At 46.6% G+C, this 27,377-nt stretch overlaps 1 protein-coding gene and 1 long non-coding RNA gene across 2 annotated transcripts; one reads left to right on the forward strand and one right to left on the reverse strand.

Moving 5' to 3' along the window:
• Positions 1–1,150: 1,150 nt before the first annotated feature.
• Positions 1,151–1,880, reverse strand: LOC117851687 (uncharacterized). Its single transcript, XR_011897944.1, has 2 exons — positions 1,568–1,880; positions 1,151–1,492 (listed from the first exon to the last, which is right to left on the reverse strand). It is a non-coding gene; the product is annotated as an uncharacterized lncRNA (long non-coding RNA).
• Positions 1,881–10,510: 8,630 nt separating this feature from the next.
• Positions 10,511–26,167, forward strand: LOC117853520 (uncharacterized; the record flags this gene model as incomplete). The annotated part of the gene is made up of 4 exons (XM_034735853.2): positions 10,511–10,774; positions 12,010–12,171; positions 12,238–12,717; positions 25,430–26,167. Coding segments are annotated over 4 exons (1,644 nt in total), but the record flags the coding sequence as incomplete, so codon positions are not given.
• Positions 26,168–27,377: the final 1,210 nt, after the last annotated feature.

A 27,377-nucleotide genomic window follows, 5' to 3' on the forward strand; every position in this document is an offset into this window, starting at 1 on the left:
TTGCTTGAGGAATGAAAGGATTCCTCCAGAATCAGTTGTCCATGAATGCTACTACTATGCTAGTTACCTACTTGCATATGGTTCAAAGATTTGGCCTTGCAATGATAAGAGCACGTGGCACAAAGTGGAAGGACTTGAAATTCTGCCTCTTGTGTATGAAAAGAAGGTTGGTAAGCCTCCAAAGAACAGAAGGAAGCAACCTCATGAGGTGGAAGACAAGTATGGGCCTAAAATGTCCAAGCATGGTACAATAATCAATTGCAGTTGTTGTGGAGGAATGGGCCACAACAGGGGAGGATGTGAACTTAGAAAAGCTGGAATCAGGCCCAAACTGCAACATCAAAGGAATACATCAGTGCCAACACAAGACTTGTTTGAAGGAGAATATGGAAATGAGGAAGCAGTTATAAGCTAGGTTTCCATGCATTTTGCAGAAGGAAGTCAACCATTACTCTCTCAACTGTCAAACACTATGGTCTCTCAAGTCTCAACTGGATGCAGAGGTAACCACACCAACTTTTTTTGTGTCAGTCCATGCATTGCTATGTCATGAGCTAACTACCTATTTTTGTCAGTCCTCTCAGATAAGCACAAGGCAGCAGTAGCCTCCACCATTGCCAGAACCTGCATTCATCAAGTCAAACATACCTGTTCCAAGGCCAGTACCACCTACAACAGCAACAAAGGAAGGGAGATCAAAAGCTACTAAGCGCAAGGCTTCTGCTGATCCTGCTAATAAGTCAAGGAACGCCACAAAGTCTACCACCCAGGAAGCTGGCAAGAAAAGCAGGGCTGCACAGCCAAAAAAGAAGGCTTAACGTCCACCACCTAACTGCAAACTGTCTCTGTAGTGCTTTTGTACAGCAGCAACACAAACTGCTTTTAGTTTTGTGAATCTTTTGTATAGGATGATCACAAACTTGTAATGCTCTTTTGGTTCTTCCAGAACTTAACTCATCAAAGATAGGTAGTGCATGACAGAAATTATGCCGGAAGTAGCATTGCATATTTTGCTCTTTTGGTTAACAAACAAGTCCCACCAAAACAATGTCTATACAAATATTATGATGGAATGGTTGCTGTTACTCCAAGCAACAAAATTATGTTTGGTGTTCACCACTTAAATATTGAGTTCAGTAGTAGCATCATATACATTAAATTATTTTTCATTCATCACTTCAGTACAACATCATTTCATTAGCTGAACAAACAGGCTCAACAACATCACAAAGAGGATACACACTGAACTTATGAATATTGCCTTCATCAGAACAACTGCTTCTTTCATAAGTCCTACAAATTCAGCTTCTTTGTTCACCACACCGTGTCCAACACCAATTGTAGCTTCGCTCTTCATGTAGTAGTCTTCTTGTGCAATTGCTCTGCCAACATTGCTCCTGCTTCCTTGGCCATCACCATTTCCTCTTTTGCCCACCAGCATATCCACATATTCCTCTTCCCAAAACCAAAATGGACAACCGGCTCCATCACACTACAAGAATGACAAAATCATCAGCAGGAAAAACACAAAGAACGCAAACCCATTCCAATTTCAACCCTAACTCACCTTGTACCTAGTGCACAAGTAGAAGACCCGCCCTAAGCTCCATGTCTTCTGCGAGATACGGCGAACCACTTGCCTCATTCCACACTCCGTGCACCAAATCAGCGGCAACCCTTGTGGATCTGAGGCGGACGCGCTTGAATCGCCTCCCATGCCGTCGATCTGACATGGGGAGGGAGCGCTCAAGCAACGGGAAAGAAGGGGGCGGAGGGAGTCAGGTAGACACAGAGACGATTGGAGAAGATGGGCTCTTTTGCTTTTATGAGCATGGTAGGGACCTATGTGCAAAAACTCCATCCTCTGACAGCGGCAAAACTCCTGCCTAAACACGGTCATGTCCACGCTGGCAATGCTATGTCGGCGAAAAGGTCCCTGCGAAGGGTTACAGACCTAAATGGCACAACATAGCAGGTTGATGGTGCCATAAACTCATTTTGAAACTCATTTTGCAAGTTCGTGGATCTAAGTGGCACATGGACAAGTCCAAGAGCCTCCGGTGTATTGTTAGGAGCTAGTTTGGCAGGGCTTCAACTCTGGCTCCTGCCGAAGCTTTTGCCAGAGCTCTGCCAAATGGCCTTGAAAAAAGGGCTTCTGAAGCCACCCTGGAGCTGGAGCCAAAAATGTACTGAGAAGGTGGAGCCAGAAAATGTAGCTCCGTCCGAAGGTTTCCGAAGATGATCCCCGCAGGTATAGGAACGAAATTGGCCCCCAAGTTCAGAATTATTATGGCACAAATGCCACCGCGCCTCCTCTCTGGCTCTCGCTTACTGTCAACGTGCGGTGTGCGGCGTGCGGCCGGGAGGCCATTGGCGGTGGGCCTGGGCACATCCCTTGACTCGTTCCAAACCTAGCTAGTGTTGACGCAGCCGCGCGGCCAGGCCTCGCTTGGAGCACGGACACCTCGGACGGGTGGGTGCTGCATCGGCAGAGCAGCAGCGGCGCAACAACAGCAACGTATGGACATGGAGACATGGCGTGTGGCAGAGCAAAAGCGGTGTCACAAGGTTGGACCGGATCGGTGACTCGGTGACTCGACGTGGAGAAAGAGGAGGAACGAATAACGAAGATGAAACAGAAAGAAGGGAGAAAGAAAGAAAGGCTGTGCAAAAAGATAAAGGAATCGATAAGGAAGAGAGAGAAAAAAGAAAGAGAAAATATTGACTTAATCTATAATTATTTTAATTAATCCTTCTCACATTTTATATGAAATCACATTATAAATTTAAAAAACATAAAATTCATCTATATAACAAAGTCATGTAGTTAGGGACATATTGGACATGTGACATTTTTCATATATTCATGGAAAACCGGAAGAGCCGTATTACCAATCGTTTTCCAAAATGGTTTCAGCTCCATCAAGGAAGCTGCTTCACCAAAGGAGCAAGAGCCGGAGCTGTTTTTGCAGGACCCAAAACCCTAGCAAACTGGCCTATGATGTTTGTGCTAGTTAGTGACTAACTCAGTCTGGTTTCACGAAGCTCCAGAGATCATTGCCGTTAAAATTAGGGATGGATTCGGATCGAATACGCATGGAATCAAATTCGGATAGCACTATTTACCACATTTTAATTCCAATTCGAATACGAATCATATCATATCAGATACGAATACAAAACAAATAGTTCAAATTTAGATTTGGATTCAAATACTTACTCCACTTGGAACATAGCGTCATATCGAGTATACTTTTTCTTTGTCGATGGTTTTATAGTAGATGAAAAATCATGCTCCAAGTAGAGAGTAAATTATGAAGATAATACACAATAGATAGCTTATTTTAAATAATATGTTTATTAATAAATATTTCAATTATTAAATATATCAAATGAATATAATTTAAATAAATAATTCCATAAATATATAAATTATTTAATAAGAAAATATTTACATTATTACATATAAATATAATTTATTAATTAAATAATATAGGGTAATGTATTTAAAACTAATATGATTAGCCATATTAAAATTAATTAAACTTTATCACTATATATTAATATTAATATTGGACTAACATAATTAGTCATTTGTCAAATAGATAACTTTTAATAGTTGAAATGGTGTACACAATTAATTTATTAGTTATATTAAAGTTAACATCATTTATCATTAGTAATTAGTCAAAAAATAAGTTTAAGATGAGTTTATGGGTACTTTATTCTTCGTGAATACTGATAATGTTGGATATTTCACTTTTTTTCGAATACGAATCTTTAGTCGGATAGAGAAAAATACCAAAAATCGAATTCAAATATATGCATTTGACATTCATATTAAAATCGAATATGAATACAGATATCCATATTAGCGTTTAAGGCGGATATGAATAAGTATAATTCGGATTTTCAGACATCCATATCCATCCTAGTTAAAAGGCAAAATTTGTTGCCGGACACCGAAGAAACATGACACTTGCCACCAGCCAAAAAAAAATGTCTTTACCACAACACACTATAACTATGTGGCAATTTGGTGCTAGACCCTATAACCCATATAATAATAGATCCTCATCAAACATGTATCAATAAACTTATAAAGGATAAGTATACCTGTCGTTGTCAAGATTAGCGGGTCAAGACTTAGATTAGTAAATTTCTATTATGCACGTAAGGCTTCGGATGGTGGCGTGAGAGACACGGGGTTTAGACTGGTTCGGGCAAAGGAACGCCCTACGTCCAGTATCGGGATATGCTCGTGTTGCCCACGCGGGGTTCTGTAGTAGGGGTTACAGGAGTGCGAGAGAGGGAGCTGATCCCAGGCCTCTTGGGTGTGCACTGATGCTCTAAGTAGGTGTGAGTGTGTTCTGTTGGCTTGGAAGCCCCCCCCCTGTCTCAGGCCCCCGGTTCTCCTTTTATAGCGCAAGGAGGCCACCGAGGTTACAGGTGAGACCAGCTGTCAGGAGAAGTAAAAGAGATAAATAAAGCTAGGTAGAATACAACACAAGGAGAGGGACCAAGTCCCCAGGCCACCGGTGCCCTCGCCGGCCTTCGGCTCCTACCGGCGCGTCTTCCGGAGGAGGGCGGCCACCGTCGCGTCCCGTCGATGGTCTCCTCGACGGCTGTCGCCGCCAGGCGTGATGATGGTGTTTCGTCATGGCACCTGTGTCTGTTGGGGGAGGCGGCGGATCCCGCTATCTGCTGACGGCCCGTGGAAGGTGGACGTCGCGTCCCTGTCGCCGGATGCGTGGGGCGCGAGGACGGGCGCGACTTCCTCCTGCTCCGGGCGGCGCAAGCCATGAGTGCCCTGCTGCAAATCAGGGGGATCTGCGGCCACTGTAGCCTGTCCGATCGTGGCTACAGTGTTCCGCTCGGGTACTTGTGGCGTGTCACGTCGAGGGGCACGGGCGCCTTTCTGCGTGCCAGAGCCGCGGTGCATTTATGGCAAGACCGCTGGGGGGCCACAAGATCCGCGCCCTCGTCCGTCGGTCTGCGCCCGAGGTGGACACTTGTCTCGTGGGCCCGGATGAGTTCGACCCCCTACGCCCGGGGTCGAGCGAAGCGGAGCCTTGCGGCGAGGGGTCGGGCGCTCCCAACCCTAGGACCGCGGTCGGGCGAGGCGGAGTCCCGCCATCGAGGGGTCGGGATTGTCCGACCCCGGGGCCCTGGGTCGGGCGAGACGGAGTGGGATGTTCTCTACCTCTACTGGGTCGGCGGTAATCGTAATTACCGCAGGTGGGCCTGGGCCTTCATGACTGTTGCTTTAAGCGGCATTAGGAGGTCATTAATATTTCCCCCAACAATACCCTTGCCCCTTCAAACTTTATTTCAGCAATATAGCCAGACTATCACAACATTTCTGCCAGCAGATTTTTCCATCAAACAAAATCCAGAACCCGTCAGCATGACATCGCGCACTATCACGAGACGCTGGAACACACATAGAAAGCACAGCAGGGGCACCAACCTTGCTGTTCGCAAAAGATGAGGAGGCGGACGATGTGTGGGTGCCGGACGCGCTAGGGCGCGTCGAACTCCTGGCGGAACGAGCGGTGGAGGCACTCGCTGCAGTGGACCTTGATGGCGGCAAGCGTGCCGGAGAGGCGCGCGAGGTACACGGTGCTGAACCCGCCCTCGCGCGACCACGGTGGAGGTGAACCCGCCTGTCATCGCCTCCACCTGCGCCCACGACAGGCCCCACGGCCCGGCCTTGGACCCCTTCTCGACCTTGCCCTCGAACACGCCGAAATCCCCTCGTCGTCGCCCTCGCGGTCGCCCACCGCCGCCGCATTGGCGCCGCACCCACAGCAGAATGGGATGTGCAGCAGGAGGGGGCAGACGCCGGGAGGCAGTTACCGGGAATAGAGCCACTAGGAAGGGAGGGAGTCGCTGGTTCTCAGGAGGCCCCGTCGCAGGAGGCCTCGACGAATTGAATTGGTGACGGCGTCGGTTCGTTTGGGTGCAGAGAAAGGACATAGGATAGGATGGGGTATACTGGTCATTTTGGGTGGCTTTGTATTAAAAACGAGTATAATAATAGTCAGTGTCCAGCACCAAATTACCACAAAATTATAGTGTGGTGTGGCAAAGACATTTTTTATGGCCTGTGTTAAATTTCATACTTTTTCTCTTTATATATAAAAAGGGTAATGCTCAGGAGCGGATGTCCGATGCATCGGACGCTCTAATCCCATCACCTTTATGTTAAAATGACGTGGCCTAACTTGCATCACACATTTTTCTACTTTCATTCTTTATCTCTCACAACTGCTCTCTCTCCAATTTCCAACCATTCAGCTCGATAAGACTCCGACGAGCGCAGCGACCGCATGGGGCAATGACATCGGGGCAGCGCTCGGACTGGCGAGGAATAAGCAGCACGCTTTGGCACTTCGATGAGCGTGATAGCGAGAAGCGGCGTTAGTGTGGTGAGCGCGACAGCGACACGGGCAGCACTCCAACGAGCGAGGCAGCGGATTGCCGTGATTTCGCCCAATTCCCATGAGCTTATGGATTCTGTGGGGCAAGGTCGTGGCCGATCTACGCACGCTGCCGGAGCCTGGGAAGGGCGTCGGGTGCTGCTCGAGCATCGGGGGCACAAGCCGCCGCTCCCCCGTGGCCAGGGGGCGAGCCACGCCGGGCGCTAAAGGAGTTGCTCCGCCTGCAATGAGCTTGGCCGCCTGGGAGATTCACGAGGAAGGCTGTCGGGCGCTGGGGCGCTACCGGGCGCGGGCTGTAGCTCCCCCACAGCTAGGGACGAGCTGTGCCGGCTGCCGCCATCCTCCTCCAGCACCGTTTCCTAGCGTCGGATCCTGCTGTGCAGTGCTCCTCTTGCTAAGGTGTAACATCCGCGGAAATCACCAACTAAAATCACCCGTTAAAAATCGCTTTTAAAATCTTTTTACCGCTGAGCTCTCAGAATTCCAAGACCTTCCCGGCAATTCCACCGTCCCGGCATCCAAGCCGACCCATATCTTTTTAACCGTGCCCGTAATTTTCGCCGCGTGCCGTTGCCAGACGCCGCGCGCGTGCTCCGACCGCGTGCCGCAAACACTGCCGGTCTCTCTCTTTTTTCTTTCTCTTTTTCCCCTTCCCTTTCCTTTTTCCTTTTCCTTTCTTCCTCCTTCTTCTTTCTTCTTCCTCCTTCCTTCTTCTCTCTCCTCCTCTTTCTTCTTCCTGGCGCCCGCACAACCGGCACCAGCTCCTTAACTCCCCCCGGCGCCACCTCTACTGGCGCCACGCCGCTCGGCCTCCGCGCGCCTGCGGCCCGGCGCCGACCACGCCGCCGCCTTCCTCGGGCCACGCGCCCGACCCGGCCCCCGGTCGCTTGCACCGCCCGCTCCGGCATCCGGCCGCCCCGGCCCCGCACGCCACCCCTCCTGCGCCGGCCGCCTCGGCCCCGCTCCACGCCGCCCGCCGCCGGCCCCTACCTCCTCGCCCCAGCACGCCACCGCTGCCATGCCGCCAAGGCCATCCCGCCGGCCACCCTCGTCGACCTATAAAAGGGCCTCACCGCCCGGCTCCTCTCCCCACCCATCCACACGCCGCCCTGCTCCCTCCCTCACCAAGCACCGCCGCCGCCCGTACGCCGCCGCCACCCGAGCCACCCCCGGCCGCCCCCTTCCCATCCCCACTCCCCAAGGTAAAGGGCAAAATGGAGCCCCCTCTCCTTCCTCCACCTCCTCCGCCCACGGCCGCTGCCGGTGAGGCCGGCCGGCCGGCCGGCCATCATCGCCCCCCCACTCCTCCCCAATCTCCAAGCCGGCCCAAGAAAGAAGAAGGGGAAAGATTCCCCAAAATTCCGATCTGACCCCCTCTTTCTTCCTATTCGCAAACTAGTCCCTCCACCACTCTCCAGAGATTCTCGCAGATCCGCCCCTCTACTCCTGAAAATATTTACAAATAGGTCCCTGGTTTATTACGAATTAGTCCTAAACCTCCTTTTTAAGCCTCTAATTCATGTTTAACTCGTCATTTCACGCACCAAACTTCCTCCAATTAATCCCAAATTTTACCACGTCATCCTCCAGAATACTTCCGCCGATCCATATCCAAATTTCCCAAAAATACTACTTCTACCTATTTTCCGTTCGCGTTTTCTGTTCGGAGCTCACGGTTAAAAACCGATTTTCTTATATTTATTTGTGTGTCCGTTTGTGTGTGCCGTAGATCGCGGTTTACCCGAGGAGGAGCCCGAGGAGGAGTTTGACTGCGAGCCCAAGCCCGAGGACCAGCAGCACGAGCCGGAGCTCCCGGAAGGCTTTGAAGATGGCAAGTCCAATCTCACCCGTTGATGCATACTTAATACCTAGTTTTTCAAACACAACCTATTGGCCTGTTTTATAAAATGCATATAATTTTATTTTATTGCAAGACATGGTTGGATAGCCACCCCTTGACTGTTATGAACATTCCTTGTTATCCTATGGTTGTCTCTAAATATGACTCGTCCTATTTAGTTGATAACCACCGCTAGAATGCTTAGGAAATTGCTACTCGACTGCACTCACCATTACATTGGTTTACTTGGAAAATATATGTGTGTGTGTATGGTAGAATGGTTTTCTAGGTTCGAAGGAAAGGGGTGTGTAGACGAGATGGATGGGTGTTTCTTGTGTGAAATACCAGGATGTTGTGCTCGTACCTTAGTGGTTGAGCGATGTCGGGAGATATCCATCTTGTCATGATTAAGGACCGAGTTGATGTGTCATCTTGCCTAATTCCACCATCGTGCAACCACTCGACCGTTGTATGGGCAACGGCTTAGCATAAATCCCACTAGCTAAACTGTTAGTCCTCAGGGGTGCTGGTGAGCAACGGAGCCTATGGAAAGGGAGTAAGATGTTGGTGACTTAGGTCCCGGTTACGGTCTCATGGATGGGCCGTGAACCCCTTGGGTGCTTCCGTGAGGGCTAGCCAGTCGCAGCTAAGGTGGGTAATGGCTTTGTTAGGATCCGCACCGGCACTAAGGTGATCGTGCTGCGGTACCCTACTTGTGGGTAAAGTGTACAACCTCTGCAGAGTTAAAACCTATCCGGGTAGCCGTGTCCACGGCATTGGACGAGTTACGGCTTGGTCACATAACTAGTACTTGGGCATGGATGGTCACGTGTGCGTGTGTGTGTGTGTTGGATTTTGGAAGTGTCCGGCAGTTGTGCCGTGAGCTATGGCGGACGGGGAGTCCGATAGCGATAAAACTTGGATCCTTTGTGTAGGATCAACCCCACTCCATGTTTCGGTTACTAAAGAAAAGTTTTACGAAAACTTGTTTGAAAATGAGCCCATGCATGTGTTGAAAATCTAGCTTTATTGCAAATAAACCCTAGCCTATCCTTGTTATATCCTGTGCATATACTTGCTTGTATCCCCCTCCGTGGATGGGGTTGGACTTGTTGAGTACGTTCGTACTCACCCTTGCTTCGTTACTACAGAGGAAGACCCGGACTTCATCGCCGAGGACCTTGAGTAGAGGTTGTGTCCACACCCAACGCTGCCTGTGGTGTTGGCCTTTCCAAGATGCTGCTACTGCCGTGTAGTCCCGAGTGCTGTCTTTTGGCAGTCGCTTGGTTAGCCGCTGTTGTTTATTTACTTCTTATTGCTGCGTGGCTCTCACGCCCACTCCCTCGTGAGTTGTACGGTAACTGAATTATCTGTCGAATAAATGTGTTATCAGCCTCCTGGGACTGATATTTGTATCACATTTAGTCTCTACTTATGTAGGGACGCTTCATAAGGTTTGCTTCATGTTGCAAGCGTATAGTTTAAGTGTTTGAGAAGAATGTTGCAAGTGTTTCATTTGGATGTTGCAAAGTAGATCTAGATGTTGCATATGTTTCACACATGTTTTATCTGGATGTTGCATTTTCAATAAAAGATTTGAATGTTCCATGCAACACGAAACAGATGTTGCGGCGGGTTTTTTTCTCATCATCAACGGATAGCCCCCCGACTGCCATGTTGCAATAGGTATCTCACGATGTTGCAGTAGAAATTCTTGGATGTTGCAAGTGCTGTAGATGCGCACGGGTGTTGCGGATGAACGTATCATCTGATGTTGCACGATTGATTTTCTGAGATGTTTCGATGTTGCAATAGTTAGCTTTTGTTGTTTCATCTGTCAATTTTTCATGTTGCAATATTTCTTCCTGTACGAGCTCAACCCCAACTCAACATATGATGACTTTTTGGAAATGTTGCATGAAACATGTGTTCAATGTTGCGGTGGGAATTTTCCCTCACGAATATTATGTTTACATTGAGCTATTTTTTTCGCATCTTTTTCATGTTGCAACCATAGATTTTCGATGTTGCAGCTATTTTATTTTGATGTTGCAACGGAATGTCGGATAATTAATGATATTTATTGACCGTCAGAATTAAAACGGATGGTGATGCATGCGTCCGATGGAAGTTGCTCACGCCCGACGTCCGGGCGCTAGCAAGCGCCCATGTAAAAAAAGTCCAAGAAGCATGACGAGACAATGTAAAAAAAGACCAAGAAGCATGACGAGACACAAGGCTACGCTCGCACCACGCAACCTTGCGAAGCTTGTTCTTGCGGAGGCTCCCTTCCCGTGCCAAGAACTGGGACGAGGCGGAGGAGCCCCAGACGGCTAAGAAACAGGCCACTCCCAAGAACACGTGGAGATGCGGCGGCAGCCGGGCTGAGGACGCCGGGGCTGCTCTGGCGCCGAGAGTGCTCCCGCGCCGCTCGCCGCGGCTCGCGGGCAGGGATCCGGATCACCTGATTTTGATAGATAACGGAATCGAGGTAGGGGGCGTTCTTGATTGTTGGGGATTGGGTTCGGTTTGGGGCTACGATCGCTTGACTGGATCCTGCCTCTCTAGAATTAAAGGGGGAAAAAATTCTATGATTTGACCCCTGATTTGCTTGTTCCGCCCCTCACCTTTTTTAGGAACCCAATTTTCTACCCTATTGTTGTCATTGTTCTTTGATTTGAGGCGCTCTCTTAAATACATACTGAATAGTCACGCGATACAAAGGATGCCATGGCTATCAAGAAAAATCTTGTTCTGTCTTGTTTGTTGCTATCAGAATTATTTACTTGTCTCACTGCTCACTAGTAACAGTTCCTAAGCTGTTTCTTGATTTCTATATCTCACTACCATTTTGATCTAGTTCGTGTTTATCCAGCCCTAATACTAGCATGTTCGTTAGTTAGAGATCTCCATTCTGTTCACATTCACTAGTAGAGAATTGGCTTTCCATACGCCCCCTTTTGTCCCAGTTTAAAGTTGGCCGGGACAAAAGGTTCACCAACCGGGACTAAAACTTGGTCACTGGTGGGGGGCTCACCAACCGGGACCTTTTATCCCGGTTGCAAAGGCTAGTGGGAAAAAAATACTCTGAGAGGCCTTTTATCCCGGTTTGAAACACCAACCGGGATAAAAGACCCCCCCTTTTATCCCGGTTGGTGTTACCAACCGAGATAAAAGGGTCAAGAGCCTTTTATCCCGGTTTGTAATATCAACCGGGATAAAAGGGGGTCATTTATCCCGGTTGGTGTTTCAAACCGGGATAAAAGGACCCCTAACGAGGTGACTGGAAGGTGGCTGGAAGGGGATTAAATCCTCGAACCCTTTTATCCCGGTTGGAAACACCAACCGGGATAAAAGGGGGTCTTTTATCCCGGTTGGTGTTTCCAACCGGGATAAAAGGGTCCCCCACGAGTTAATACAAAAGGATAGTATCCCCTACATAGTCAGATGTGGTGTGTAGGTGGGATGGCAAGGAAGCTACGCGCGAGGCTGGAGGTTGTGGGTTCGAATCCCACGAACCGCGCACGCGCATATTTCGCGTGAAAAATCGGTTGGTATTTTCGGGATAAAAGAGGATGCATTTTCGGGATACCAACCGGGATAAAAGAGGATGCATTTTCGGGATATTTGCACCTTACCAACCGGGATTAAAGCCTAATTTTCTACTAGTGATTGGATTCTTAGATTGTAGGACGTGGCATTGTTAATTTCTGCACACCCTTGTAGGAATGGGAGGTCAGGGATTATCAATCAGCAATCACACCACGGCGCAGATCCCCACGGTTTCACCCAGCAGATAAGAGTTTGGGCACACAACTGCTGCCTCAAAAGTTTCTTCAAGTTACTCATAACAGAAAGACTCCGAATGTTTCAGGGAAAGATAAGAATATAAAGAATCGTAGGAGGAGCCAAAGAAATGCTGCAGCAAAGGCTTTACCAAGGACGAAAAACCACAAGGAACCGCAGCCACTGCGTTCGAATTCCCAAGATATTCCTATCAGGCAAAAGATTGCAGATCTATCTTGCAAAAGGAAAGAGAAGAAACAGCTAAACCCCAGCCATCGTGAGGTGCTGACTAGAAAGAGGAAGAGAGGCACTGAAGGAAGGTCCTCACCAAAGAGGCAAAATTACCAGGAGCTCCAATCATTGTCTCCAGATAGCCAAGAAATTGCAACTAGCAATGAAACCAGAAAAGTCAGCCAAAAAAAAGGTAAAAATAAAAGGAATTCATCTTTGGTGGTGCAGCCCCAATTTGGGGATGAAAGACTGATGAACACTGAGGAAAATAATGAAGTGCCAAGTGGGATTGAAAGAGAAAGAAAACAACATTTCCATGGCTTAGATGATTGGACAGAAGAGCAGGACGTCGCATTGCGCCATGCATACTTCAGTGCCCGACCATCCCCGCATTTCTGGAAGAGAGTTTCCAAACTGGTAATTCCAGTCCTTGCGTTATTTGCTTTACTGTTTTCATCATTTCATCATAATTGCAACAGCTACCCGAAGAACCATTATTCTATATTGTTATCTTGTCTTGTTTATCATAAAAATACAACGAGAATGATGCAGTTAATGTAGCGTGGTCCGAATGATTTTGCATCTATTTAGGAATTCCCTCAGTGAACATGGGTTGTTCATGGGTTTTGGTGCTACTCCTTGTGGTAGTATTCCTCTTATGAACAATGTACAACAGAAACAGTAAAGTGCAAGGCTCCAACTCCAACATAAGCTAAATAGTAATTAGTAAAATGGGATGAGTAGTTGGCAGATGTATGGTTCAGCTATAATGGAAAAGGAGAGCGCTCCAGTCCAAAGATTGAGATGGTGTCATTTTTCCCAACAAGGATGGCTATTCCCCAAAACTGTTCACAATCAGCTTTTTAACTTATATATTAGTTAGGTGGGTTCTTATTTGTATTATTCATTCATAATTGTTACTTGTTACACGCAGTTCTGCGTTGTTCGAGAAAAATGATTGTTACTCGTTAGGAAAGTCCTCTTTATAAGTAGGCCTATTGTAATTGTTATTCTCAAGCAAGAATAGTCCAAATAAGTTCACTAGTCTCTGCTTCTAAATGTCTTCAGGTCTTGGCTGATGGCATGGAAGAAGAGCTCCTGCCTGGCCTGCTAAAGGCAGATGGCCAGCCGTCCATGTAACATCTCCTTTCCAACCGATCTTAGAGCCTTGGCTGACAGCGTGGGAGAACAACTCTGGGCTGGCCTGCCAAGGCTGGCCCTACCCTTGATCATCAGATCCTTACCCACCTGTGCAAATTACACGGGAAAGCAGTAGTTGCGAACCAAGTGCTGCCTGTTTAGTTGTGAAACATATGCACTAAGGGCTACTTGCCTCTTTAAATGTGTAATTCCTGACATATTAGTAGATAAAAAATAGGCTAATCTAAGTACTTTGTAGATGCTGGAAAGTAACACATGCCATCATGAACATCAGCATTTACAAGAAAGCTAGTATTATTTTCTGTCGTCTCCGGTATTACTGACGCCAACTTTGAAGAAGTTAATATTGTTAGCATTTATTGTCTTAGTATTTTTAGTGCCAGTCAGTTAATTGCCCCGCTATGTAAGGGTGGGGCAGGGGTTCGGGAATTTTCTCGGCCTGCGTGAGAAGGTTTTCTTCTTAGCAAAATGCCTGGGGGCTATCTTACCCCGCAGGTCGAGTTTTTTTAGCAAGTTAATTGCCACTGTTGTTTTAACATTTTAAGCACCGGTAGAGAATTGGCCTTTAGTCCCGGTTGGTAGGGTGCATATCTCTCGAAAATCCATCCGGGATAAACCAACCGGGACAAAAGGGGGGGTCTTTAGTCCCAGGTCTTTTAACCGGGAGTAAAAGTCCCCTTTAGTCCCGGTTGGTGTCACCAACCGGGACTAAAGGGCCTGCCACGCCAGGCGCAGGACAGGCCCTTTAGTCCCGGTTGGTAGAAGCGACCGGGACCCGGTTGGATTTCCCAACCGGGACTAAAGGGTTACCCTTTAGTCCCGGTTGGATTCCAACCGGGACTAAATGGCGCCTGCATGGCACTGCCCGGCGCCTGAATTTTTCATGCATGCATCACGTACGTAGTACCACGGCCCTTTTAATTTATTAACCTTTAGTAGTTGAGATTTTTTTAGAACGAAATCAACTAGTATTTAAACGAATGGGATTTGTAATTATACAATTACTATATATATACATAATTCTTATACACAATTCATATACACAATTCAACTAGCTTAGTACAAATCGATCATAATTAGCGCGTATTATATATACAAATAAATCAAAGTATCTGTCTACAATCTTCCCGTCGTGGTGTTGCTGATCGGAGTGTCTTATTGTCGTCCATCGTAATAAAATTCTCCTTTTGGATCTACCACCTCGTCCATTAGGAATCCAATGAGACCTTCACATATTGCCGCTACTCTTTCTTCCTTCGAGAGTCCTTGTTGAATATTTAACATCTATAATTTGGAAATTTGTGAATGTTACACGAACAAATACATATAAGGAGCTAGAAAATAATTAACTAGTAATAGTTTTATTTTACGTACTTTAAAGTTGTGCGGTGTCATCTTCAGCCCCTTGGGTCCCATAAAAATGTGCATGTGCTCACAGATGTAGTAGCCACATAGATTATTCCCGGGTTCCTCTCTTAAGCACTTCAGTGCGGAAAAAAATAAGTTATGAAATATTCGTGTTATACAATGTAATAAATGTGCAGACTTCATACGTACGGGGAAGTCTGTGTTCCATGTAAGTTTTTCTTTGAATGGACCTTTGTGTGTCCTTATGAATTGTTTCCATACGCTGCGGATTAGAATAATGAATGATATAGTGTAACAGGGATAAAATTTAGGAAATAAACTTTTGCATAGAGATAAAGGTCCAGAATTATTACAAGCCTAGCATGTCTTGCACTTCTTGGTACTCCACCAGATCTTTCCTCAACGAATCGAAGACAGTGACGTGGCTTCTTTCAGGCTCAATTATAATAAGGATCCAGTGGAAGCTGCGCGCGTAAAATGTTCATGCATATTAGAGCTAACTAACATGTAGAGATAAGGAAAAAGACATCAAAAGTAGACGGTATACACACACTTACTTGAAGTTGTATGGAAGTAGTATGAAATCCTTGAATGTTTGTTTGTCTAGGAAATTGTATACTTCCGCAAAGGTTTTTTCCGGCGCTAATTGTATCTGTTGTTGGTTAACTACAGATGGATCCATGAAGCCTACATGTAGGTACGCCTCTCGGCAGCATGTCTAAATTAGCATCCTACATGAAATGGAAGACAAAGTTAGTACGGTGACGCACGCCAAAATTTACATGTAGAGATAAACGGACACTTACAGAACCCAAGCGCTGATCAGAGAGACGTCTAGGGCATCATGATGGTACACTTTGTATATATCCTTGAAGTCTAGCCACAGCACTTTCTCCCCTTCACCGTGAAAATCTATCGGTTTTACCTTCAGGCCGATCATCTCCCTCGAGTCAGCGGATGCCATCATGTACCATTGATGGAATGCGTACATCTTTGTTGATAGCTTCCGTACCAATGAAGGCTTTACTAGAGGTTTGCCTAGCTCATAAGGCCATCTTGGCTCAGGGGGCGGTGCAGTTGGCGTCTCAACTTGCCCTATGCATTCATCAAGTCCCAGACCTGTTTCTTCCATGAACTTCAATACATTTGCTTGTTGATCCAAGGGCATTGCTTTTACCCGTTGAGCATCTTTTTTTGATAAATGGCTGAGGTCGGGGACAGGACCGCTGGAAGATGACTTTCCTTTCCTTTTATCCTTTTCATCAGCCTTTACTAAAGCCCGTTCATAGTTTGATAAGAGTGGTATCCTTTTCTTGGCTCCTTCTTCCATCCTGATAAAAAAGTTTAAATCTCGCCGACTTACTGGCGGTGGCTCCATCTCCCTTGCTTTTTTTTCTTCGGCTTGTTTCTTGAACCACTCACTGGCCTCTCGTTGGATTTCTGCCCACTGTTCCGCATGAGACATTGCCTCCCAGCATTCCTTACGAGTCACTTCAGGCTCCTTTGTTTTCTTCTTTCTCTGTCTTTGCTTCGGAGGCGGTGCTCGTGACTTCTTTAGTGGTGGTGCAGGTTCCTTCAAGGGGGCCGCTCTTGGTGCCGGCGACGGTGATCGGGGAGGGGTGTTGTTATTGTCATCATCGCTCCCAGCACCAGGATGTGGTGGAGATGGAGACCTTGATATAGATGGAAGGGACGGTCCTGGAGCAGGAGATGACGGTCTCGAGGTATGAGGAGAAGGTCGCTGTTGGGGATCTACGGGGAGCGGTCTTGAGCTCTGAGGAGATGGCTCCGTGCCGGGAATAATGATGTAGCGTTTTTGCCATAGAATGATCCCATGAAGCGCATCTGCCAATGTCTTTTCCCCATCGCCTCCCGGGAGGTCGAGCTCTAGACCTTCATACTAGCTATCAACTATTTGCTCTACGCGGACGCTGGCGTAGCCCGGTGGAATTTCCATGCCATGACTGCTCTGCCCCGCCAGGGTTGCTAACGCACTCCCGTACGCTACCTGTACATATAGCAGTAGTAAACAAGTTCAACTCCGATCTCGAGGCCTGGATCAATTGACAAGATTGCATAAATATTATGTATAAGTATACCTTAATAGTGAGGTTGCCGACCGGTGCATGCAGCTCACATGAGGTCCGTTGTGTGATGGCATCCACGGGGAACCGTTGCTCCTCCACGGGTAACCTGGGCGTCTGCGCATCGAGGACCCCTGTAGAAGCACAACTGCTCAAGAGGCGTTGAGAAGGGCTGGCGGTGTTAGGAGTCGGCAATGCTCCAGATTGAGCCAACTCCGCAACTGCGTGGGCCACCCGCCGATTGATTTCATCCATCATTCTTTGTTCCTGTGCCTGCACTTTAGATTCTAGCATCTGCCGCCAGCTCTCCTCGATCTGTTCCTTTCTTCGCTTCCGGCTTCTGTACGAGGCGATGTCACCTCGGAAAGCAAACTTCCACGGAACCACCCCGAACCCTCGGCAACGTCCTGGGTGCTCCGGATTACCGAGGGCCAATGTGAGCTCATCATTTTCTCGGTCCACCTTCAACCTCCCAGCCTTAGAATCTTCAATGTTCTTCACAAGATGATCGGCCTTCTCACGTATTGTGTCATTAAAAATCAACGTCCCATCCTCTTGGCTTAGGGAGCCTCCATGAGCGTAGTACCAATTTTTTAATCGTTCGGGCCATTCAATAGTTGCAGGTACGATTCCCCCTTGGATCAGATCTTGTTCCATCTTCCTCCACTTGGGAATTGCTGAGCCATACCCACCTCGCCCCAAATGATGGTGGTAGCCCTTCTGACTAGCATTTGTTGTATTGGTCGTGATCTTTTTCACACCGTCTTCACTCCTCTTATATTCAACAAATGCATCCCAGTGGTCCCTCAACTTTGGCCACGCGTTGAAGTCTGGAGTTCGGCCCTTCTTAATGTAGTGAGTATCCAGCATCTTCTTGAATGTCTGGAATTGTGTAGCCATCTTCTTAAGCGTCCACGCTTTGACATCCTTCTCACTATATCCTTCGGAGAATGTGAAATGTCTCTTCACATCTTCCCACAGCATATTCTTTTCTGTCTCCAGGAGGGCGTACGGATTAGTGCTTCTGCCCTTCCATTCTCTGATGCTGATAGGCACGTTGTCCCGGACGATTGCCCCGATCTGACTCACGTACTTCTTTGCTACTTTCTCGGGAGCAACCGGCCTGCCCTCTTCTGTCACTTCCGTGATGACAAGCCTCCCTTCCATCACCTTTGTACGACCTCGGGTCTTCTGCCCTTGCGTTGATCCGGAGGGCTAACAGTTCAAGATTCGTTAATTAGTACATAGTAGTAACGGTAGCGTGAAACAATACAAGAATCATTATATATACCTCGCCAGAACCTTCCGCCACGGCAAGGTGTTGCTACAGTTGTTGCTCTTCATTCCCATCGGCGGACATGTTGAGGAACATGTCCGCCTGGGTGCCCTCTTCATCCGTGTACGATAGTGGAACGTTGTCACCACTACCATCACCAGCGATTATCTGCTCCATGATATACCTTGCGGTCTCATCGTCTGCCATTTCAACTATTGATTGAAACATACATGGAATCATACATGACAGTCATAGAAATCATCTTACTACAAATTTCTACAAAGTCCTACAAAGTCCGGAATCATACATGTATATAATGAAATCATAAAATAACATGAATCCTACAAAGTCCGGAATATTTATACAAATTTCTACAAATTTCTACGAATTTCTACAAGTTTCTACGAATTTCCACGAATTTCTACAAATTTCTACGAATTTCTAGCAATAACCACATGCGGTGCCTAGGTTGTGACGGCGGCGGTCAGGGCGACGGTACGGCGGAGGCGGGGACGGTTCCCCGGAACCACGGGTGGTGCCTACTAGGTTGTGACGGCGGCGGTCACGGTGGCGGGACGGCGAAGGTGACACATATACAAAAATCTAACTTAAAAAAAATCTAACTTAAAAAAAATCTAACTTAAAAATCTAACTTAAAAATCTAACTAAAAAATCTAACTTAAAAATATAACTTAATTTTTTAACTTAACAATCTAACTTAAAAATCTATCATAAAAATATAACATAATTTTCTAACTTAAAAAAAAGGCCTTCCCGGCGCCAATGCCGGCCAGCGCGGCGGACCTCTCGCGCACGGTCGTCGACGGTGGCCGGGGCGACGAGGTGGCCGGGTCGGCGGGACCGTGGCGGCCGGGTGGCGGGACGGCGGTGGCCGGTGCGGCGAGGACGGCGGCCGAGGCGACGATGACAGAGCCAAGGCGTGCGAGACGGCGGGACGGCGACGAGGCGGCGACGAGGGGCGACGAGGCAGCGACGAGGATGGAGCCGGTGGCCGGAGGCGATGAGGTGGGGGCCGAGCGCGACGGACGAGGAGGAACGAGGCGGGCCGGCCGGGGCGATGGAGGAGGAGGATGTCTGGGCGCGGTCAGCGGCGGGACGACGACAGCCGGCGCAATGGGGGACGACGGCGGCGGCGGCCGGCGAGGGAGGCGGACGGGCGGCGACGGCGAAGCAGAACGCGTGGGACTTGGCGAAAATTTTGCTAAGTGTAACTGGCGTGGGGGTTGAAGGGAGTACAGTGCCTTTTAACCCCCCCCTTTTATCCCGGTTCGTAATGGCACCCGGGACAAAAGGGCCTTTTGTCCCAGGTCCCGTCACCAATGGGATAAAAGGCCCCCCCTTTTATCCCGGTTGGTGACGGGACCCGGGACAAAAGGGTGCGTCCGCCAGGTGGGGCTGGGAGCGTACCCTTTTATCCCAGGTGCCACCACCAACCGGGATAAAAGGGGGGCCTTTTATCCCGGTTGCAGTTGGCAACCGGGATAAAAGGGTACGTCCGGGCGGGAGACGAAAAGTACCCTTTTATCCCGGTTGCCGTTTGCAACCGGGATATAAGGGGGGCCTTTTGTCCCGGTTGCTGTTGGCACCCGAGACAAAAGGTCTTTTTTCCTAGTTTTCTTCTCCCGCCTGTTTTTTGGAAATGGATTTTATTTTATCTTTTCACTGCATTTCAGGATGAAAAACAAAACCTTCACATATTTTGTACATGCAAAAATATATTTAATTAACGAGTAAATTGACAATAAGTATGAATTAATCATTAATTCTATACCAGTTCATTTAGCCTCTAAAATATTTATTTTACTGCATCGCTGTGATCAAGAAATTATTCAATTAAATAATTTCAATGCGCAGAAAAATCCATGTTTGTATGTGGTTAACATTGTTCATGTTTATCTAAAAAATCTTCACCTAACAAATTTAAGAACACATGAAATCATACATAGGGTAAATTAAAAATTGTATCAATTAATACACAAAGGTCATGTACATTTAACGCATTACAATACAACGTTGTAAAATTTCTTCTTCACGAAAGTTCCTTGATCATGATCGCGGTGTAAGTACGGAGCCTCTTCTTTGGATAACAGGATGCTTGGATCAACTTCAACGGCGAATGGAGGCATGCCATCAAACTGATCATAATCATCTGATTGGTCTGTTTTATCCTCGACTCCCACGATTTTTCTTTTACCTGGAAGAACTATGTGGCACATTGGCTCCCATGTCTCTTCTGGATTCCTCTTGGGTTTGCTACACATGTCCTTCACATAGAACACCTGATGCACATCATTGGCAAGTACGAATGGGTCATCACTGTATCCAGTCTTGCTCAGATCTACTATTGTCATTCCGTACTGATCTTTGGTTATGGCAGTTAGCTTCACCCAATTGCAAAGAAATAGAGGGATGTACAGCGGTCCGTATTCGAGTTCCCATATCTCCTGTATGAAACCATAATACGACTCCTTGCTATTATTTCTGTCCATGGCATCTATGTGGATACCACTATTCTGGTTCGTGCTTTTCTGGTCCTGGGCTCTCGTGTAAAATGTGTAACCATTTATCTCATAGCCTTGGAATTTGACGATTGAGCTAGCAGGTCCCCTGGCTAACCAGGCAAGCTGTGGGTGAATCTCAGAGTTACCCATAAGTTGTTGGCGCAACCAGGTGGGAAAAGTTTCCATGTGCTGACGGGTAAGCCAAGCATCGGATTTGGTCGGGTTTTTGGAAGCTACCATCTGCCTGTGCTGCTCGATATACGGAGACACAAAGGATGACTATTGTAGAACAGTGTAGTGTGCCTTGTCGAACAAATCAGTATCATTGCTCAAACTTGATTTCCTTCCAAGGGTGCCCATTCCTCGGAGCCTCCCCTCGTGACGTGAAGTTGGAACCCCAATCGAGTCAATTGAATCAATAAAATCAACACAAAACTCGATCACCTCCTCTGTTCCATATCCCTTGGCGATGCTTCCTTCTGGACGGGCACGATTAAGAACATAGTTTTTTAGGACTGCCATGAACCTCTCGAAAGGCCACATATTGTGCAGGTATACAGGTCCGAGAATACCAATCTCTTTTACTAGGTGAACCAGTAAGTGCGTCATAATATTGAAGAAGGATGGTGGAAATAACAACTCAAAACTGACAAGACAGTGCACCACATCGTTCTGTAGCTTTGATAGCTTGGATGGATCGATTGCCTTCTGCGAAATCGCATTGAGAAACGCGCATAGCTTTACGAGCGGCAATCGGACATTTTCTGGTAGAACACCCCTCAGTGTAATCGGAAGCAACTGGGTCATCAACATGTGGCAGTCATGAGCCTTGAGATTTGTAAACTTCTTTTGTTTCATATTTATTATTCCCTTTATATTCGAGGAGTACCCAGACGGGACCTTCATATTATTCAAGCATTCAAACATGCTATCCTTCTCTTCCTTGCTGAGAGTGTAACTGGCAGGGTGTAAGTAGTGATGTCCATTATCTCTCTTTTCCGGATGTAGGTCATCTCGTTGCCCCATGGCTTTCAAGTCCTGTCGTGCTTCCAATGTATCTTTTAAGGTTCCATAAACACCCATGAACCCTAGCACGTTCACGCAAAGATTCTTCGTCAGGTGCATCACGTCTATTGCGTTGCGAACCTCTAGGATTTCCCAATAAGGTAGCTCCCAAAATATTGACTTTTTCTTCCACATGGGTGCATGTCCGTTATCGTCGTTCGGAACAGGTTGGCTACCAAGTCCCTTTCCAAAGACTACATTTACATCCTTCATCATCTCGAACACACGCTTTCCATTACGGTGTGCAGGTTTTTTACGATGGTCTGGTGCCCCTTTGAAATGCATCCCGCTCTTTCTCAGCTGGTGGTGAGCAGGGAGAAATCGACGATGACCCATATAGACGACCTTCTTACAATGCTTCAAGTACATGCTGTCTGTGTCGTCTAAACAGTGGGTGCATGCTCGATATCCCTTATTTGTCTGTCCTGAAAGGTTACTCAATGCAGGCCAATCGTTGATGGTTACGAACAACAATGCTCGTAGATTAAAGATCTCTTGTCTATCCTCATCCCACACACGTACACCTTCTTCCTTCCAGAGCTGTAAAAGGTCATCAACCAACGGCCTTAGGTACACGTCAATGTCGTTGCCGGGTTGTTTTGGGCCTTGGATAAGCGCCGGCATCATAATGAACTTCCGCTTCATGCACAACCAAGGAGAAGGTTGAACATACAAAGGGTCACAGGCCAAGTACTATGGACACTACTCAACTCACCGAATGGATTGAATCCATCAGTGCTTAAACCAAACCTTATGTTCCTTGCTTCACTTTCAAAGTCTGGGAATGTTCTATCAATTGATCTCCACTGTGCCCCATCTGCGGGGTGTCTCAGCATCTCATCTTTCTTACGGTCTTCTTTGTGCCATCGCACCAACTTAGCATTCGCCTTGTTCCTGAACAAGCGCTTCAAGCGTGGTATTATAGGGAAATACCACATCACCTTCGCGGGAACTCTCTTCTTGGGAGACTGCCCCTCGATATCACCAGGATCATCTCGCCTGATCTTATACCGCAGGGCTTCGCAGACGGGATAAGCATCCAATTTCTCGTATTCATCACCACGATAGAGGATACAGTCATTAGGGCATGCGTGTATCTTCTGAACATCCAATCCGAGAGGTCAAATAATCTGTTTAGCTTCATATGTTGTGGACAGTAATTCATTATTCTTGGGGAGAATCTTCTTGACAATGTTCAACATCCCCTGAAATGCCTTATCGGACACACCATTGTTTGCCTTCTATTGCACAAATTCTAGTGTTGTACCTAGTTTTTTATGGCCCTGCTGGCAACCTGGGTACAACAATTTTTGGTGATCATCTATCATGCGCTGCAACTTTGCTGCTTCCTTCTCAGTTTTACAATCTCTATATGCATCTCGTATCACCTGACCAAGGTCATCAGTAGGGCCATTTTCTGCAAACTCATCTTCATCAGCCTCGCCCATTGTAGTACCTGCAAAAGCTTGGCCTGCAACCCAGTCCGGAATAGTGTCATCTTCCTCCTCCTCCTCGCCATCTTCCATTACGACCCCTAGTTCACCGTGCTTGGTCCAAACCAAATAGTTAGGCATGAAACCGTATTTAAACAAGTGGCTGTGAATAGTCCCCCAGGAATCCTTTGAATACTCTTTCTTGTTATTGCATTGGAAGCATGGACAACATACGAACCCATTCTCTAGCTTGTTCGCTTTGGCCACTTCAAGAAAATAATGCAAGCCATCAATAAACGCCTTGCTCCGCCTGTCTGCATTATACATCCATTGCCGGTCCATCTGCATCGTATTACGCATGAAAATGGATTACACTTGACAATGGATTACGCGTGAAAATCGATTAAAGATCCAAACAACATGGTACAATACAACAACATGAAGATCCAAATACACATATTTAAATTAAAGTCCCAAACAACATGATACAATACAACAAGCCATCCACTGGTTATTATCAAGTAGGACTTTAAGCATCCTTGGACGGTGAAGACGAAGGTTCCGCTGACCCAATCATATCCTTAGGTTTATTTGTGCCGCCTGAAACGGTAGTACTAAGAGGACGTGAAACACCCGGGATTGAGGGTGGAGCATAACGACCACCAAAAGGAGGTTCCTGACCCGCGGCAACAGCTTCTTCATGACGTTGCTGCAAATAACGAAGCATTGCTTTTTCCAGCGCGCTCTTTTTCTTCGGCTTATGCTGAGGGCCAACTATGATTTTCCCCTTGCCGAAATAGGAACCACGATCGCCCCCACCATCGCCACTTCCTCCAGTAGCAGAAGCCATCTATGTACAAAAATTATTACCTTAACATTGCATAAGTTGTTGAACTTGAAGACCGTGATCATCTCGCGAGCATGTCCTCAACTGGGTGGCACCGCACTTCGTCATGAAAGAGGTTAGATGCTACGGAAAAGGGGACATGGTCACGATGTCCGTATCCACTCTTTCTCGTAGAATCGACCCTCCTTCTTGACATATGTTGCAGCTTGGCGGAGAACATCCTATGTGAGATGACCACGGTATGCAAGTTCAACAAGTATGGATTTGAAAAACTTTATTGAATTTGATAAGTTCAACAAGTAGCAGAAGTCATCTATGTACAAAAATTCTTTCCTTACCACTACAGAAGTTGTTGAACTTGAAGACCGTGATCATTTCGCGAGCATGTCCTCAACTGGGCGGCACCGCACTTCGTCATGAAAGAGGTTAGATGCTACGGAAAAGGGGACACGGTCACAATGTCCGTATCCACTCTTTCTCATAGAATCGAACCTCCTTCTTGACATACGTTGCTGCTCGGCGGAGAACATCCTAGCAGAAATGAACACGGTATGCAAGTTCAACAAGTATGGATTTAAAAAACCATATTGAATTTGATAAGATAAACCGTCTAGACAAGGTAGCATCATTTTTAAACCACTGCAATAATGCATACTATATATGACACATCAATCTCCCTCACATTCTAGCTCAAAATACCTCTCCATTTTTCTACTTCATCATCACATTCTAGCAAATAATCTTTCCATCTCCAAAGCATAAATCAAAGCATAACACGAGGATGAAGTAGCAAACCTTCACAACACTTGTGTTGGCCGAGTGAAATTCCCACGAAAATGAGGGAAAAAACTTCGGGCAGCACCAAAGAGTAGGTGAAGCTCAGCTCTCTCTGTCAATGTGCTGGACTGGCTCGGGCTGGAGGAGGAAGAAAGTCCTCTGTCTTGGCCGTATATAATGGGGATGAGTTTTTATCCCGGTTAAAAACTCCAACCGAGACAAAAAGGAACACCTTTTGTCCCGGTTGAATGGTTAGTCCCGGTTGGAAGCTCCAACCGGGACAAAAGGGACACCCTTTTATCCTGGTTGGAGGCTCCAACCGGGACTAAACTCACCTTTTATCCCGGTTGGAGCCTCCAACCGGGATAAAAGGGTGCCGCCACCAACAGCCCTCCACTAGCCGTTGCAACCGGGACTAAAGGGGGGCCTTTAGTCCCGGTTGCAATTACCAACCGGGACTAACTCTCCCCTCAATTTTTGCCTACCGTGGCGCACCTCCTTTTGTCCCGGGCCAACTTTAAACCGGGACAAAAGGGGGCGCATCGAAAGTCAATTCTCTACTAGTGAAGGCAAACCTTAGTTCTATTTATTTGCAGGTACCAGGGAGATCTGCTGAGGAGTGCTTCAACAGAATCCATGCTGATCTCTCAACACCTACTCCTATTGCCCCTCGTCCTAGGACATGCAAAGCAAAGTATTCTCCTCTGGCAAATTTCTCATTGTCCGATCCTGAACTTCCAAATCTCTTGAAACCTGCAGTCAGGAGGCAAAGGACTTCTAAACAAAAGAGCTTAGCAGCACAGAAGACAGTGAGACATTTACTGCAGAAGCATTGCCTCATTGACCATGCTCATGAGGCTGATCACTTCTCAATATTTGAATCCTCACCAAGTGCCTTACAATTGAACATTTCTTTTGAGGATTCTCCTGGGACTCCTCACAGTTGTATCAATTCAGGTTCTTTGCCCAGGTTCAGCGCAAGTTCTTCACGACAAAAGAAACCATTTTCACGGTTGAAAAATAAGCCAGATGAACCAAGCCCAGGAGTTTTGAAACCTGTAAAGAATGTTGTCTTACAGGAGAAGTACATTGACCAGTTGTCTCGCAGAGAAGGCACAAAAAGACCTTGCAAAAAGATTCCAGGTTTTAAAGCTGCTGATTCTGTGAAGGCTCATTCTAAGAAGAAAGCTGGTGATCTGAAGGCTGCCAAAAATGCTCTCATCTCGGAAGCAACTGACTTTATAAGCCATTTTAAGAAGCTGCAAGCTAATTCCCTTGCACACGTCATTGAAAATAGTGAAGATGACCAGGTTGGCGGTAGTGAAGGTGACTGATGCAAGTGACCATTGGCATGAGTCCATGAAGATGACAAATAAGGAGGCTGCTAATAGTGTGTTCCAAGCTGCACTTGGCGTATTTCTTTTACCTTGAGTACACCAAAGCTGCAACGGGGGGATAGCATGTTGTCAACAAACTCTAGCCTTTTTTTTTGACTAGGATCGTGTCCGTGCATACGGGCAACAAAATTTTTATATTGCAAAGTATTGGATTCAACGGGATAATAAAAATATAAAACATGTATAAATACGAAATAAGTATATCATCCAAGATTGGATTCAGCAGGATAATAATAATAATGTAGAACAAGTACGACTACAAGTCATCCAAATGTCCCCTATCTATCCTATTTCTTTGCTTGTGATGCGCCAAAGGAAATGTTTTACAATGCCTGGTAGTCTTGTCCTCTAGGCATTCGCTTCGTGCGCTAGAAGATCAATGAGCGCTAGAAGATCAATGAAGAAGTTGTGCCGCATCGTTATAGCACCCTGTAAGTAAGATAAGTGCTTACTTCAAGTTAAGCTCTCGTGTGATGGGATTTATCGTATATTGTAAAATTACAAAGGAATGTACAACAAAACATATTTACTCACTTTTTCGATGTGCACGTTTCGAGGACTATCTCACCATGCCATGTATTGTAGAATAAGCCATCCATCTGAAAATCTATGGTATGATAAATCGTCAGCTATATAAATATACGAACATATCTTTTAAGAAAATAAAGGATATTGACACTCTAAAATGCCGGTGTGTCAGAGCTGATCTTACCCATCAGTGTCTTCCACAATCCCTTTCGCACGTTCAAATTCTCATTTGTGAACATCCTCCCATGAATCAGGTTTAAGCTGTCTAAATGCGTTCATAAATTTTAGGCGAAATCCTACAATCTGTATTGCATAATGTTTATATGGCACATCCTTGGCATATTTTGGAATGGGTTTAGTGTCAATCACAATAAGTTTCTTCCGCTTAATGTCGAGTACATAAAGCAGGTAGGTATTGACATGCTTCCATGGCAAGAGAAACTGCAAAACACTCAGTATTAGGACCACAAAGGATATGTAATGAACAAATAATGGCATGAAAAGAACTTACATATCTGCAACCTAGTATGTCATATTTTACTATTTCCTATCCACCAATCACATCACCCAACTCTTTACCACCATGATGTTTACGATCTTTTTCATGACGTGTTAACTC

This window comes from Setaria viridis, chromosome 4 (assembly GCF_005286985.2).
Source record: "Setaria viridis chromosome 4, Setaria_viridis_v4.0, whole genome shotgun sequence".
NCBI lineage: Eukaryota > Viridiplantae > Streptophyta > Magnoliopsida > Poales > Poaceae > Setaria > Setaria viridis.